Raw genomic sequence first — 13,746 nt, 5'->3', positions numbered from 1 at the left:
GACAAATAACTTTGTATTGCTCTTCTCCTTTTAATTTAATATAAATTTAATAGGTTCGATTTAATCTAATTTTAAACTAAAATCAAAATTTTGTCTTTTGAAAAAAATAACCATTAAATTTAATTAAAATCAAATCAAAATAAAATAGAAATCAGACCAAATCATAAACCAGAGACCTTAAAATTTTGGTTTCAATTTTCAACAACGTCTCCATTGCACCACCTTATAGTGAAAGATGACTATTTTGTGTTATTGGTTGTGTGAATTGAAGAAGGGCAAAATCCAAAATCAAATGAAGTTTACAGCTCAAGAAACTGGACTGGGTTAGCTGGGGTTCCCATCTCAGCCTGAGTTTGTGTTCATTTGTGAACTTGCTGGCCTACCTCACCAAAGAGAATTTGGTCAGGCTTGTGAGCCCAATTAATTCTAGCCCAAAGATGGTTTCTTCTTGACATGCTCTTGTTATGAGAAATGGTATTTGTTCCCTTATATGATTTTATGTTAAATAATAACTTTAATAATAATATCAAACAAAAGTTTTCATTTTTTAAGAATATTAAATTATTAAATTTATAATATGTATTTCTAACTTTTTATAAAGGTCATTTTAGTTAAATTAATTTTAATTAATAATTTTTTCATTGCAAGTGTATGAAATTTTAAAAGGAAAAAAGTCTAAATAAGTCTCTATAGGATCAGATAAATTTAAAATTAAGTTTTGAGTTAAATAAGTTCATGTACTTCCGAATAAGTCTAAATAAGTCCAAACTTAATAAAAATTATTTTTTAATAACAAAATATTATTTTCCCCTAATTTTAAATATTAAAATTATTTATTACTTTTGACTAAAATAAAATTAAAAAAATAAATTAAATAACATGGTTAACAAAAAAAATTAATATTATAATTATTATTTTAAATATTTATTATTTAAAAACTAAAAAAAATAATATTTTATTAGATATTAACTTATTTTATTTTAATTAAAAAGTTCATAAGTTTATTTTGTCCAAAACTTAATTTTGAACTTATTCCGCTCTTGACTGAAAGTATAAAAATTTATTTAATATTTTTTTTATTTTAAAATGTCAATATTTTTTAATTTAAAAATATAAAAATAATTCAATAATATTATAATCATCTCTAGAATTAGAATTATGAAATGTTGAAGGAAGTCAAATGAACAAGAAAAAAAAGAAAAAAATATCATATATATATTTTTTTTTCAAAGTGATAAGGGGATGAACAAAAAGGGGGTGGGAGGCAGTATCTAGACAGAAATGGGCGAGATAAGGAAACCCAGCATCAAGCATGTGGGTTGACAATTATAGCACACCTACTTTTGAGATATATAGAAGTGGAAATTTTAGAACCATTGAATTCCAATATATCTTTTTTTAACAAAGTTCAATCATACACTTCAATTATTCATTTTAAATTATTCTTAACAACCCCTTCATCAATTGTCCATGTTTTCTTCTATCATAATTTTTTCTTTTTAATTCAATTTTTCTGTTATTATTATTATTATTATTTAATTTTTTAATTATAATTCAAATTTGACTCTCAATTAAATTTACCTTTCAAATCCAAATAATAATAAGATTATTTATAAAACAAAATCTTAAGCCTGTAACTGAGATTAGGCCTCTAACTGAGATTCTTTATATCTAGAGGAGTCGGTGGGATTAGGCATTATCCTCTTGCTTTTCCAATTAGTTAAGCACTGGTTCACAAAGTGAAGGATGGAATCTTATTCAACGATGCAAGTTGCCGTTAGTTTTAGTTCTGCTCATCTGATCAGTACCAATAACCTATCACTTCCATGCTCCAACGGTGATGGAGTTGGCCAACAGCCACCTGTACCTCTAGCAACCATGTCCAAAGGTGCCATCTGGGACAGTACTTATCACATTACCTCTGCTTAACCCACATCCTTCTGTCTCCTTCCCTGTTTTCACATTCTAATAAAATTATTAAAATATAAAAAATAAAATAAATTTTTTATTTTTTTAATTAAAAAAATATTTTTTATTAATTATTTTAATTTTAAAATTAAAAAATAAATAAATAAATAAATAAATATATATATATATATATATATATATATATATATATATATATATATATATATATATATATATATATGTTGCAGAGTCATCTTTTACAATTCCAAGGTCATAGTTATCCTCCAAATGACTAACCCATGAAGTCAGGCCTTCTTCTATGACAAGAATAATATAAAACAAAAGAAAATTCAAACTCCTCCAACTTATTTTGTATTTTAGTTTTTGGCCAAACATTAAAAAAAATAAATAAATAAATAAATAATAAAAAGAGAGAAAATAAGAAGTAGGGGTAGTAGGTGGCTGGCTGTTTTTAAGATGGAACCTTGACAATTGTGATGATAACCTTATCACCATTAGGAAAGAATAAAGGGCAGGAACTTATCAGTTCAAGGGAAGAGGACATCCTTGGATAAGGTCGCAATTACACAACGCCTGCTACCAAACAAATCACTTTACATCCTGCCACCAATTCTGATCAGCCCACGTTTGAGCCTTTTTGACATTGGTTTCTGAAAGTTAAGATTATTTTTTTAAATAAAAATATTATTAAAAAAATAATTAAAATTTTTATTTTATTATTTTAATATTTTTATAATTAAATTTATTTTTTAATATTTTTAAATTAATATATTTTAAAAAATAAATTTTAAACAGAAATTTTAATAATAATATAAAACAGATTTATTATTTTTTATTTATTTATATAATATTTCCTTCTGCCACAAGCAAATTATTATTATTATTATTATTATTATTATTATTTTAAGATTTTGCCGCTGCGGTTGTCGCCGGCCTGATGAGGTTTGACGAACACAGCCGAGTTAAATTTTGCGCGTGGTTTTCTGCTTGTCTTTTGAACGATCTCAAGAGTTGCCTGCCTCCTCTCTTCTTCTTGCGTCTTTTCTCAATTTTTTTAAAAAAAGAAAAATAAATTCTTGTATTTTTAAAACGAAGGTTAAATAAGTTAAAATATAATGAATAAATTTTATTTAATATTAAAATTATTATTTTTTATATTTTATTATTAAAAATAAAAAATTAACAATAATATTTTATTATATGATGATAATTATAAATAGAGAAACATATTTAATCCAAATTTTGATTTTGATCTTATTTGATTTTTAACTGAAAATATAAAAGTTTATTTGATTTTTTTCTCCTAATTTTTATCATAAAAAGTTTAAATGCCTTCTTTATTTAATAAAAATTTAATATATGATAGAACAACAATAGCATTTAAATTTTATTCAGAATTAATTGAGATGAATTATATAAATTATTTTTTATCACTAACTTTTTAATACTAATTCTCTGTTATTTTTTTTAATTTTTTTACTATTATTTTATTATATTTTCTTATAAAAATATTTAATTTTCTATGTTAAATATGACAAAAATATCTTAATCACCACCCTTTTATTTTTAATTATATCAATTATCATAATTAATATACGATATCTTATTAATATTTAAATATGTATCACACTCGTCTTATAAATACATTGTACCTTAATTAAATGATCAATATTCACTCATATATGATATAAGTAATCTGATTATAATTTTGTAAAACTTATTTTTCATGTTATTAAAATTTTACAGTCACATAACACACTCACTGCATTCCTTCATTTTGTCTATCATATTTTGATTATATATATATATATAGAGAGAGAGAGAGAGAGAGAGAGAGAGAGAAGGGGAGGGAGGGGGTGGTGGTGAGGTGGGTCCATATAATTAAATTACTTTTTCTTTGGTGTATTGTAATTGGAGAATCTTCATTTTTTATTTGCAAAAGTGGATTTTATAGTTCTTGCCTTTCAACTTTCACACTCAAGCTTTTTATATTTAATTATGCATATGCTTAGTAATCAATAACTTATCACTTTCATAGAATCCAATGGCCAATTAAGGCAGAGCCTTGCAGGGAAAAAACCTGAGCTAAGCAACCAGGTACTATCTAGGACGGCACTTATAAGGACCCCTTAATTATTTAGAACAAAAAAAAATAGGACTTTAAGCTAGACCAATCTAGCATACCATAATTTGAAAATTTGATATTTATATATAATGATACTTGAAGCAATTTGACAATGAATGCCAACTTATAAAAATGATAAATTGCATTATATTGGCAGCATATTGAATTACAATATGTGACATGTTGATGCTAGAAATAATTTATCTATAGTACCTAAAAATGTTAACATATGCATTGACTTATGAATTACATAATAGCTAGTAAAGTCTAAAAAATTGATGAATTAAATAATTAATTTATAATGTGCCCTAGTTTGCCTAGTTGACTAGTTTGGATAGATTGGCAGGCTAATAGGATTCTGACAGCTGTTCTGTAAATGGCTTCATGCCATACTGTGTTTTTACGGCTTATTATACAGCACTGTGTCTTTAATAGCCTACGGCTATACATATTATGTATTTATTCTTGGCTTATCACCAGATTGACTATATGGCTTTTTAGCTATACTATTTGCACACGGGAGACACTTTGTGACAGATGGTGTGATGGCCTGAGGTACAAGTACCCAGTGTCAATATATCTGTTTATCCAGTCTGGTCAGTATATAGGCTACACGGGCAGTAATTCAAGTTCTATTAAATTCAAATAGCTAAATCCAGTCTACTGACATACAACACTACCAAAAATTAGCAAATATTGAAATGTTAGCAAATAAAAGTAGAATCAGCAACTGAAAAGTATATTGATGTTATAAATTCGTAAACAATTCATTTATCTATCAGTAACTACATTAGTATATATATATTTTAATTTTTGGTTGTTAAGAGGCTTTTTTATTTTTATTTTTAAATTGAATAATAAGATATATATATATATATATTAATTTTAATACAAATAATTTTGCATTTAATTAAATAATAAAGATAGATTTAAAATAATAAAACAAAATAATTTATACTATCATCACAAATCATCATATTGTTTTCTTAGTTAAATGCAACAGCATATGATTCTGTATTTTTTTATGTATTATTTTTATATTAAACAATCCTAAATCCTGCTTATAGTATGTTTTCCTTTTCACATGAACAATTTTCATGCCCTTAATTATAATATTTATGTCCTAACTAATAGTAAGGTGACAAATTGCTAATAATGTTTTGATCAATGATCACTAGAAAAAATAAAGCATATAATTATTATTATTATTTTTTTTTTTACAAAGAATGGGACTCAAATTTGGTTTACCAAATGAGTGATATATGCCTTTAGCTATTGGATTAAACTAGATTAAGCATAAGGCATATAATTACTTTAAGGATAAGCTACGATTTAGTTCCTGTAATTTCGAAACTAAGTAATATAATTTTTAATATTTAACAAAATCTGCAAATTAATTTCTCTTATTATAATTTCAATTAAATTACTATTAATTTTAATAAAAATATCAAAATATCATTAACTTTGTTTTTAATATGAAAATAATTCAGTTATTAAAGTTTTTTTTAATAATATTTTGAATTCATATTTAATTTTTTTTATATATAACAATATAATATAATATATAAAAATATTATACATTGTTAAATAAATAAATATATAATTATCTATATATTATTAAAATAATAATGATACAAATAAAATTTTATAAAATTATGATGGCTGATTTATAAATAGTTATAATATTTAAAGATTTATTTGTAAAATATATGGATGATTTTATAATTAATCAAAATTTTTAAAGACCTTGCATAATTAATCCACGTGTTAATAATTTAAATTTAAAATTTTTTAATTTAATAGGCTCACATTTTAAAAATACATGACTAAATTATTAATAAAATAAAATATCAAAAACTAAATTATTAAAAAAATAAAATTTAAAACCAATTTTTTTTCATATTAAAAATAAAGATAATCGCATTTTTATTATTTTTACTAAAATTAACAGTAATTTAATGAAATTTTATCGATATGAATTAAGTTAAAAGTTTTGTTAAATATCAAATGTTAAATTACTTAATTTTAAAAATATAATAATTAAATTATAAATTTTATTAAATCCCAGTTATTAAATTATAGTTTAATTGTGAGATCATCAATAATATAACTATGTGACATGATCTTGAATTTATTATTATTCAACTATATATTGAGTTTACACCTTGTTTTTAATATTCAACTATATTATTATTCAACTATATAATATAATAATTTAGTTATATATATATATATATATCAAGTAAACTCATACACAAGTCAATATATAGTTTATATAATTTATGGAAAAAAAATATTTTTAATTTTCATATTGCCCAACAAAATAAATGATCAAACTTGCTGCCTAACCTTATCAACTATATGGGTTTTGTATTGAATTTTTGTATGCTTATAAACATGTTGAAATGCTGACTTTAGTGATACAAAGCTTTCACTTTTGAATATTCAAAGACATTCATTCCTATTACTTTTTATGTAATGCAAAACAACTATGCACTTTGATTTCCTAGCCATGAAATTTTGGTTTGCTTAAACAATAATAGAAGTCTTTTGCTCTTTTTCTATAATCAAAACATAAAAAATTAAGATAATAATTTTGAACTACATAGCATAAAGATAATATATTTTATAGTAATACGTTATTCCTCTTAAACTTCGATTATTTCGTAGAAAATAATTTATATATATAAAAATAAAATAATAAAACATATATATAAAAATATATATTTTTTATTATTTAATTCTATATATATTTATATCATATGTGTATAAATTTTTTCACATTATAATAAAAATATAAAGTAAATGATTTAATTTTTTCTTTAACTATAAAAAATATTTTTCGTTAATTAATTTCTTACATAACCCAAATACTAAAAAATACAAAAAAATGTTTTCTAAGAAAATTTTTGTCATAAAATAAATAGAGCCTTATTTTCTTATTATAAAGACAATAAATTTAAAAATAGGTAAATGATAGATACTTAAATTTGAAATTTTCTATGCTTTTTATATCTTAAAAATGAAAAAAAAAAAAACTGAACAAATTACCATTGATCAGTTAAAAGTATTTTTCTTTAATTTATGCAAATGAAAACTTATGTCAATATAAATTACTTTCTAAGATTTTTACAAAAAAATTAAGAAAATAGTTGAATAGTATTATTTTTATAAAGTAATATTATTAATTACTTAAAATAGATAATATCATTGAAATATTTAAAAAAATGTTAAAAATAGATAAATAAATAAATTCTTAAAGTATCATTGGAACAAGATTCTAATTGAAAAACTAGTTATTTGTTTAATTTGATTATCTCTATAATTATATATTTTTTTTATTAAAATCAACCTTACAATGATTAAATGGAGAATTAAACAGTTAGGAAATAAATTTATTAGAGAACAAGATAAAAGCATAGACTCCCCAAAATTAAAAATAATAATTAAAATTTTATTTTTATTAGAATAAATAATTATTTTATCCTTTAAAATTAAGTCATAATTAATAAACTCTATTAGTATTTGAAATTTGAACTACTCTATTAGTCATAATTAATATATTTTAGTTTAAAAATTAAAAGTAAGCCGTCAAACTAAATACCCTTTTAATTTAATGGCTATTTAATTCATTTTTCATTTTTTCATTCACCAGCTGTCAAAAAGCAGTCAAAGATTAATTTAATTCCTTATCCAATTAGATTATTTTTAAATATTTTTTAATTAAATATTTAAATTATTTAAAAGTTAATTTAAAATAATTTTATCAAATAATTAATTATTTATTTTTAAATTAATATATAAATTAAAAAATATATTTTAATTTAAAATTTAAAAATAAACAACCAAACTAAAATCCCTTTTAATTTAATAGCTATTCAATTCCTTTTCCATTTTTTCGTTCACCAGCTATCTAAAAAGCAGTCAAAGATTAATTTGAAAGGAATGTATGGTTTCAAAAATTGTTTCTCCAATGTATGCAATATTATATTTATTAAAGTTCATTAAATATAATTATTTATCATTAAATTTGTATAAAAAATTATTAATATTATATAAAAATGTGTAATATTATATTGAAAATAATGCATTCATATAAAAATATATTTTTTATATTATTGATATAAAATTAATAATAAATAACTATATTTAATGAAAAAAATCGTTTCAAAAATATAAAAAAATAAAGAAAAAAATTATTTAATGAACATTTAAAACAATTTTTTTTTAATTTTTTTAAATAATTTCAAAATTAATTTTTTTATACCTATCGTGTAGCAATTTAAAAAAAAATTATTAAATTAAATATTTATATTAAAATTCAAGATATATATAATTAAAATAATAATTATACAAATATCAATGTGAATATTTAATTTAATAATTAATAATATTACTTTTACATAAAATCGAATTTATAATATTTATCTTTATATATATTTCCAGTTAGAGTAATTTCATTTGATTTACATAGTTTAATAAATTCCCATGAAATCTTATATTATAAATCATATTAATGACAAAATTAAAAGAAAAAAAAAATATATATATATATAATCATTATAAAATAAAATAAAATTTCTATGATATTATATTTATAATAATGTCTTTGGGGGCCAGCAGAGAGGGAGAGAGTCTCGGAGCAGTTGCAGTTGGGAATTTCCTTTTATAATTTTTTTTACTTTTTTTTTTTTTTATAAATTATTATAAGATAAAAACACTACGCCGATTAGCTTCATGAGACAACAAGTTTGACCCTATCTCCTTCACCGTTAGTTAACGTCGTTCTTCTGCAGCAATCTCCGTTAACTGCTTCGGAGGCTCTCTCCTATTTAACTCCGTCTTTTTTAACAACCTCCGTTACTTTGTTTCTGTCTCTGCCTTCCTATCTCTCAAAATGGAGGATCGAATGAATGTGCAAGCCTCTGTTTTGGGTGGATTTGAAGCCTCTCCTTTTAGGTAAGCGTCGAATCTCTTTGATTTTATTCATTTTGATATTTTTTACTTTTTTAGGTTTTAGGGTTCCATTTTTGGCTCTGATTTGATTACTTTCAATCTGTACTTTTTCTACTATTATCAGATTCTTGGGATTGTCCAACTCATTGTTTCTTTCCGGTATATACTCTGTTGGGTAACTAAGAAAGTGTGGGAAAAATCAATTTGGAAAATTTCAATTCTGGGGGTTTAATCTTATGGGGATCTGTAAAATCGGCAGCTTTCATTTCATATTATCATTTGGGAGTCTTGTGATGCCTGAAGATTTCACTTGAGTTTTGCTTTAATTCAATTACTTGGCTTTTTCCCAGAGTAAAAATTTTATCTTTTTGGGAAATCCAAATTTCTAAACAGAAGAGATTGGAATGTTGCTTTCTTTATTTTTTTGACTCTGGATAGGTTTGTTTTGTAACGAATAATTATTAATCTGTAAAGTGTAATACAAGCCCGTTGTTTTGATTTGTTTAGTTGATCTCTCTCTGTTTCCGTTAATTTTTTTTGGCAGGTCAGTGACATACCAATGATATTGATGCCATCATTTGCTGCTCTCTGGATTCACTAATGAGTATTTGTCGATTATTGTGGGGTGAAGTTTTGAGCCTTTAAAAATGAAGAGGCTTATGAGTTGCTTGTTTGGTTTTGTTGATTGATTGGGGGCTTTTCTGATTTTTGTGGGTTTCTATTTGATTCATGATGCTGTTGATGAGCTTCTAGTGACTGTGGTGGGGCTTCAAGTCACAAACCAGAAGCAAGAAGAATAATAGAGGAGGAACAGAAAAAAAATATGGGGGAAGCACTCCTCACATCCTTGTCAATGGAGAACTATCATCCATCTACACTTTTGTCCATGGATTCAGGTTCTCTAACACATGATGAATTGGATAGAGAGATGAATCGATCAGTCATTCTTTCACGGCCCCCTGATATCAATCTCCCATTGTCATCTGAGCCAAGCCCACCTCCTTCCCTGGCATGGAATGAACCATGTGACATCTTAGATGTTGGTCTTGCACCTCAAACTTATGAGGTTGAGACATTCGTTAATGTCCCAAAAGCAGCAAAGAAATGCACAAAACGGCTTGATAGCATTTGGGGTGCCTGGTTTTTCTTCAGTTTCTATTTCAAGCCTGTTCTGCATGAGAAATCAAAGAGCAAGGTAATTAGGGACAATAATGGTGTGTCTGGGTATGAGAAATCAGATTTGCAGCTTGATGCTTTCTTGGTTCAGCATGACATGGAGAACATGTATATGTGGGTTTTCAAGGAAAGGCCTGAAAATGCCTTGGGTAAGATGCAGTTGAGGAGTTACATGAATGGGCACTCTCGTCAAGGGGAGCGCCCATTTCCATTCATTGTTGATAAGGGTTTTGTTCGGTCTCACAGGATGCAGAGGAAGCATTACAGGGGTCTCTCTAATCCTCAATGTATTCATGGTATAGAAATTGTGAGGTCACCCAATCTCATGAATCTTGACGAAGAAGAGAGGAAGAGGTGGGTGGATCTTACAGGCCGAGACATAAATTTCACAATTCCTCCTGAAGCAAGTGATTTTGTTTCGTGGAGGAACCTTCCAAACACAGACTTTGAGCTTGAGCGCCCCCTTCATCCATTAAAGAGTAATGGAAATTCTCACCCAAGAAAATTGCTTAATGGTACTGGTTTAAATCTGTCTACTCAGTCATCAGACCATAGCAATGGTGATAGCATGGACCTTTCACCTGTCTGCCACAAGCGGAAAAAAGATTATTTGCCACGTGGAAATCATGATGAATGTTTGGGTAACAATTCACATGGTGACAGAGTTGACATGAATATCCATCCAGTTGAGCCAGCATGGACAAATGAATTCAGCGGGGTAATGAAGAATGTATATGGGCCTGTTACAGCAGCAAAAACAATATATGAAGATGATGAAGCATTCTTAATCATCATCAGCCTGCCCTTTGCAGATCTTCAAAGGGTGAAAGTCACTTGGAGGAACACTAATTTACAAGGAATTGTGAAGATATCTTGTGTAAGTACAGCATGCATGCCATTTATTAAGAGACATGATAGGACATTTAAGCTAACGGATCCAACACCAGAGCACTGCCCTCCAGGGGAATTTATTAGGGAAATTCCCCTTCCAAACCGCATTCCTGAAGATGCTGAACTGGAAGCATACCGCGATGAGACAGGCACAATGCTTGAAATTATTGTCCCCAAATATCGTGTAGGACCAGAAGAACATGAAGTCCGTGTATGCCTTCGCCCCCTCCTCGGAGGGAATGGGCATTTGTCGACCTGAAAGGGTAATTTATTTGAAGATGTAAGGACGGTTAGAGTGGTTAGTGTTTCATTGTTTACTAACCTCATTCCATAAAGGAAATCTATGAAATGATGATATTTGCATTTTTTTTTTGGATTACATTGTTTTTGTCCATACATTTATCCGTAGGTTATGTGTTTGTAAATCATCTTTAGTCTTCTTTAGGTGAATTATTCTTGCCAAGGGAAAACAATAATTTTTTTTTTTCTAGAGAAAAAGGAATATAAATTTGCATTGACTTGAATGTGCACTGGATATCTGAAGGCATGTTTAATCATTCAGTTATGTGGAGTTATGTAAATGATGGGGTATTGACTTGTTAAATTAAATTTTGCCTTTGATGAAGATGCCATTTGCTAGTGGTATCAACTAGTATTTTAGACAATGTAGATATAATTGTTGTACAAGTAAAGCTGCATGTTTTATTGATCACCTACCCTTATTTTTGGTTAAATCATGTATGATTAGGAGTGATTTCTCTCCTTGAAGTGGCATTTGCGGTCTTGTTATATATAGAGCAAGCATGATGACTTGGTGATTGACAGTTTTCACATCTCACAACAGAAATGACCTCATATGGTTATGATATGCAGAATTGGATTGAGACTTTTTGCTGATTATGTAGTATGTATTGTATAAGCAACAAGCATCAGAAACTAATCTAATATCCTTGCTGATGGCAAGTTTTAAGTATCTTGGTGAAACTCTTACTTCAACACGTCGATGATATGGTATTCCTGAGCAAATCATCTTTGTATCACTTACCGGTTGTTGATCTGTGTGTCAAAATTGCAGATATTAGGATAAATCAGTATTTACAGTAGTTGGTGGAATTCGGAAGGCCATCATTATCAAATGGTATTTTGCTTATCTAATCTTCTTTTGCTTTTCACTTTGGCACTCAATCAAACAGCCATATGTCCCTAAAAACCACTGATTGTTGAAGGTGGGTAGATGGACTATAAAGGTAGATTGACTTGATGACCCTTTTTTTTCCTTAATATCTTTAAAGAATGCCTGGTGGGACAAGGACAGTCACCATGATCCCCCCTTTCTCCCTCGCATCAACTATTCTGGATTTAGTTGAATATCATATTTGATATGAAAATCCCATGTCAGTACTTGTTGAGTGAGACAATGGGACCCTGCAGATAAATAGGAAATAAGATTATCCAAGTGAATTTCAAGGGTATACTGGTTTTAGCTAAAAGTTGTTGATAGGATATACAAAAGGGTTTGCAGTTGTTGAGCAGCCCAGCAAGGCACGCACGCCACTTTCTTCTATGAGGCTAATGGACTACACGTTTGACGATTACCCCCGTCAATAATACAGCCGACCAAGGAAAGAAAAAGGGAGCCAATCTAGTTATGGGGCGACTAGTAGTCCAACCATGTTAATTTCACATGGACTCTCAACTCATGCCAATCATTGATGTGACGAGATACTTGTAAATGCATGGTTGGGTAGGCCACAAATGAACACTAAAAAAAATTCCTAATTTCCACTTCATTGAATTGCAATTGATATCCAATCAACAAGAATTTTTGACCTGTATGTCGAACTATTGTTTATAATAAGAAGATATTACAACAAAATTTATTCTAAATGCATAAAATTTGACTAATAAAGATAATAAAAATAATCATCGTGAATAAGAATAGGTTTATTTTATTTTTCTATATGATGGTGAATCGGCAGTTCTGATAGTTGGTGGGATATGGAAGTTCATCATAATCAAATGGTCTTTTGCTTTTCAGTTTGGCACTAAATCAAACATCCATAAGTCCTCAGAAAAAAAAAATAATTGTAGAAAGTGGGCACATGTACTACAAAGGTAGATTGACTTGGTGACCTCTTCTTTTTGCTTTTTCCATTTTGATATCTTTAAAGAATGCCTGGTGGTGGGACACGGGAGTCGCCATGATCCAGCTTTTCCCCCGTGCAACTATTCTTGATTTAGTTGGATATCATATTTGATACGAAAATACTATACTAAACCAGTTGTTGAGTGAGACAAGGGAGCCTGCAGATCAAAAAGCAAAGGACAAGGGAGCCTGCCTCTCCTCTACGCCAGAAACAAGGATAATTTTTTTATTTAGTCCTAAGTTTTAAATTTATATTTTTAAAATTAAATGATTTTATTTTTCATTTATATTAAACATTTTTTATTCAATATTTTTACTTATACCCTCCATTTAATTTTGCAATTTGATTTTAAAATTTTAATTAATATTATAATTTAATTTTTATATTTTAAAAATTAAATAATTTTATGTTATATTTAATATTTGCTGAAGTTATTATAATTTGTTTTTTTATTAACTTTAATTTTCTTATAATTTTTTTCTTAAATCATTTTATAAAATAAAAAAAATAATTTATTTAAAA

General features: G+C 26.7%; 1 protein-coding gene across 1 annotated transcript; it reads left to right on the top strand.

The window, feature by feature from the left end:
• The first annotated feature begins 8,830 nt into the window (after positions 1 to 8,830).
• Positions 8,831 to 11,456, top strand: LOC110649347 (uncharacterized). Its single transcript, XM_021803879.2, has 2 exons — positions 8,831 to 9,013; positions 9,555 to 11,456. Exon 2 carries the CDS (start codon positions 9,834 to 9,836, stop codon positions 11,334 to 11,336), a length of 1,503 nt encoding a protein of 500 aa, XP_021659571.2. The 5' UTR covers positions 8,831 to 9,013; positions 9,555 to 9,833; the 3' UTR covers positions 11,337 to 11,456.
• The last annotated feature ends 2,290 nt before the right edge of the window (positions 11,457 to 13,746 follow it).

This window comes from Hevea brasiliensis, chromosome 8, assembly GCF_030052815.1.
Source record: "Hevea brasiliensis isolate MT/VB/25A 57/8 chromosome 8, ASM3005281v1, whole genome shotgun sequence".
Lineage (NCBI taxonomy): Eukaryota > Viridiplantae > Streptophyta > Magnoliopsida > Malpighiales > Euphorbiaceae > Hevea > Hevea brasiliensis.
Note: the sequence above shows the minus strand (reverse complement) of the source record. Positions and strands in the feature narration are given on the sequence as shown.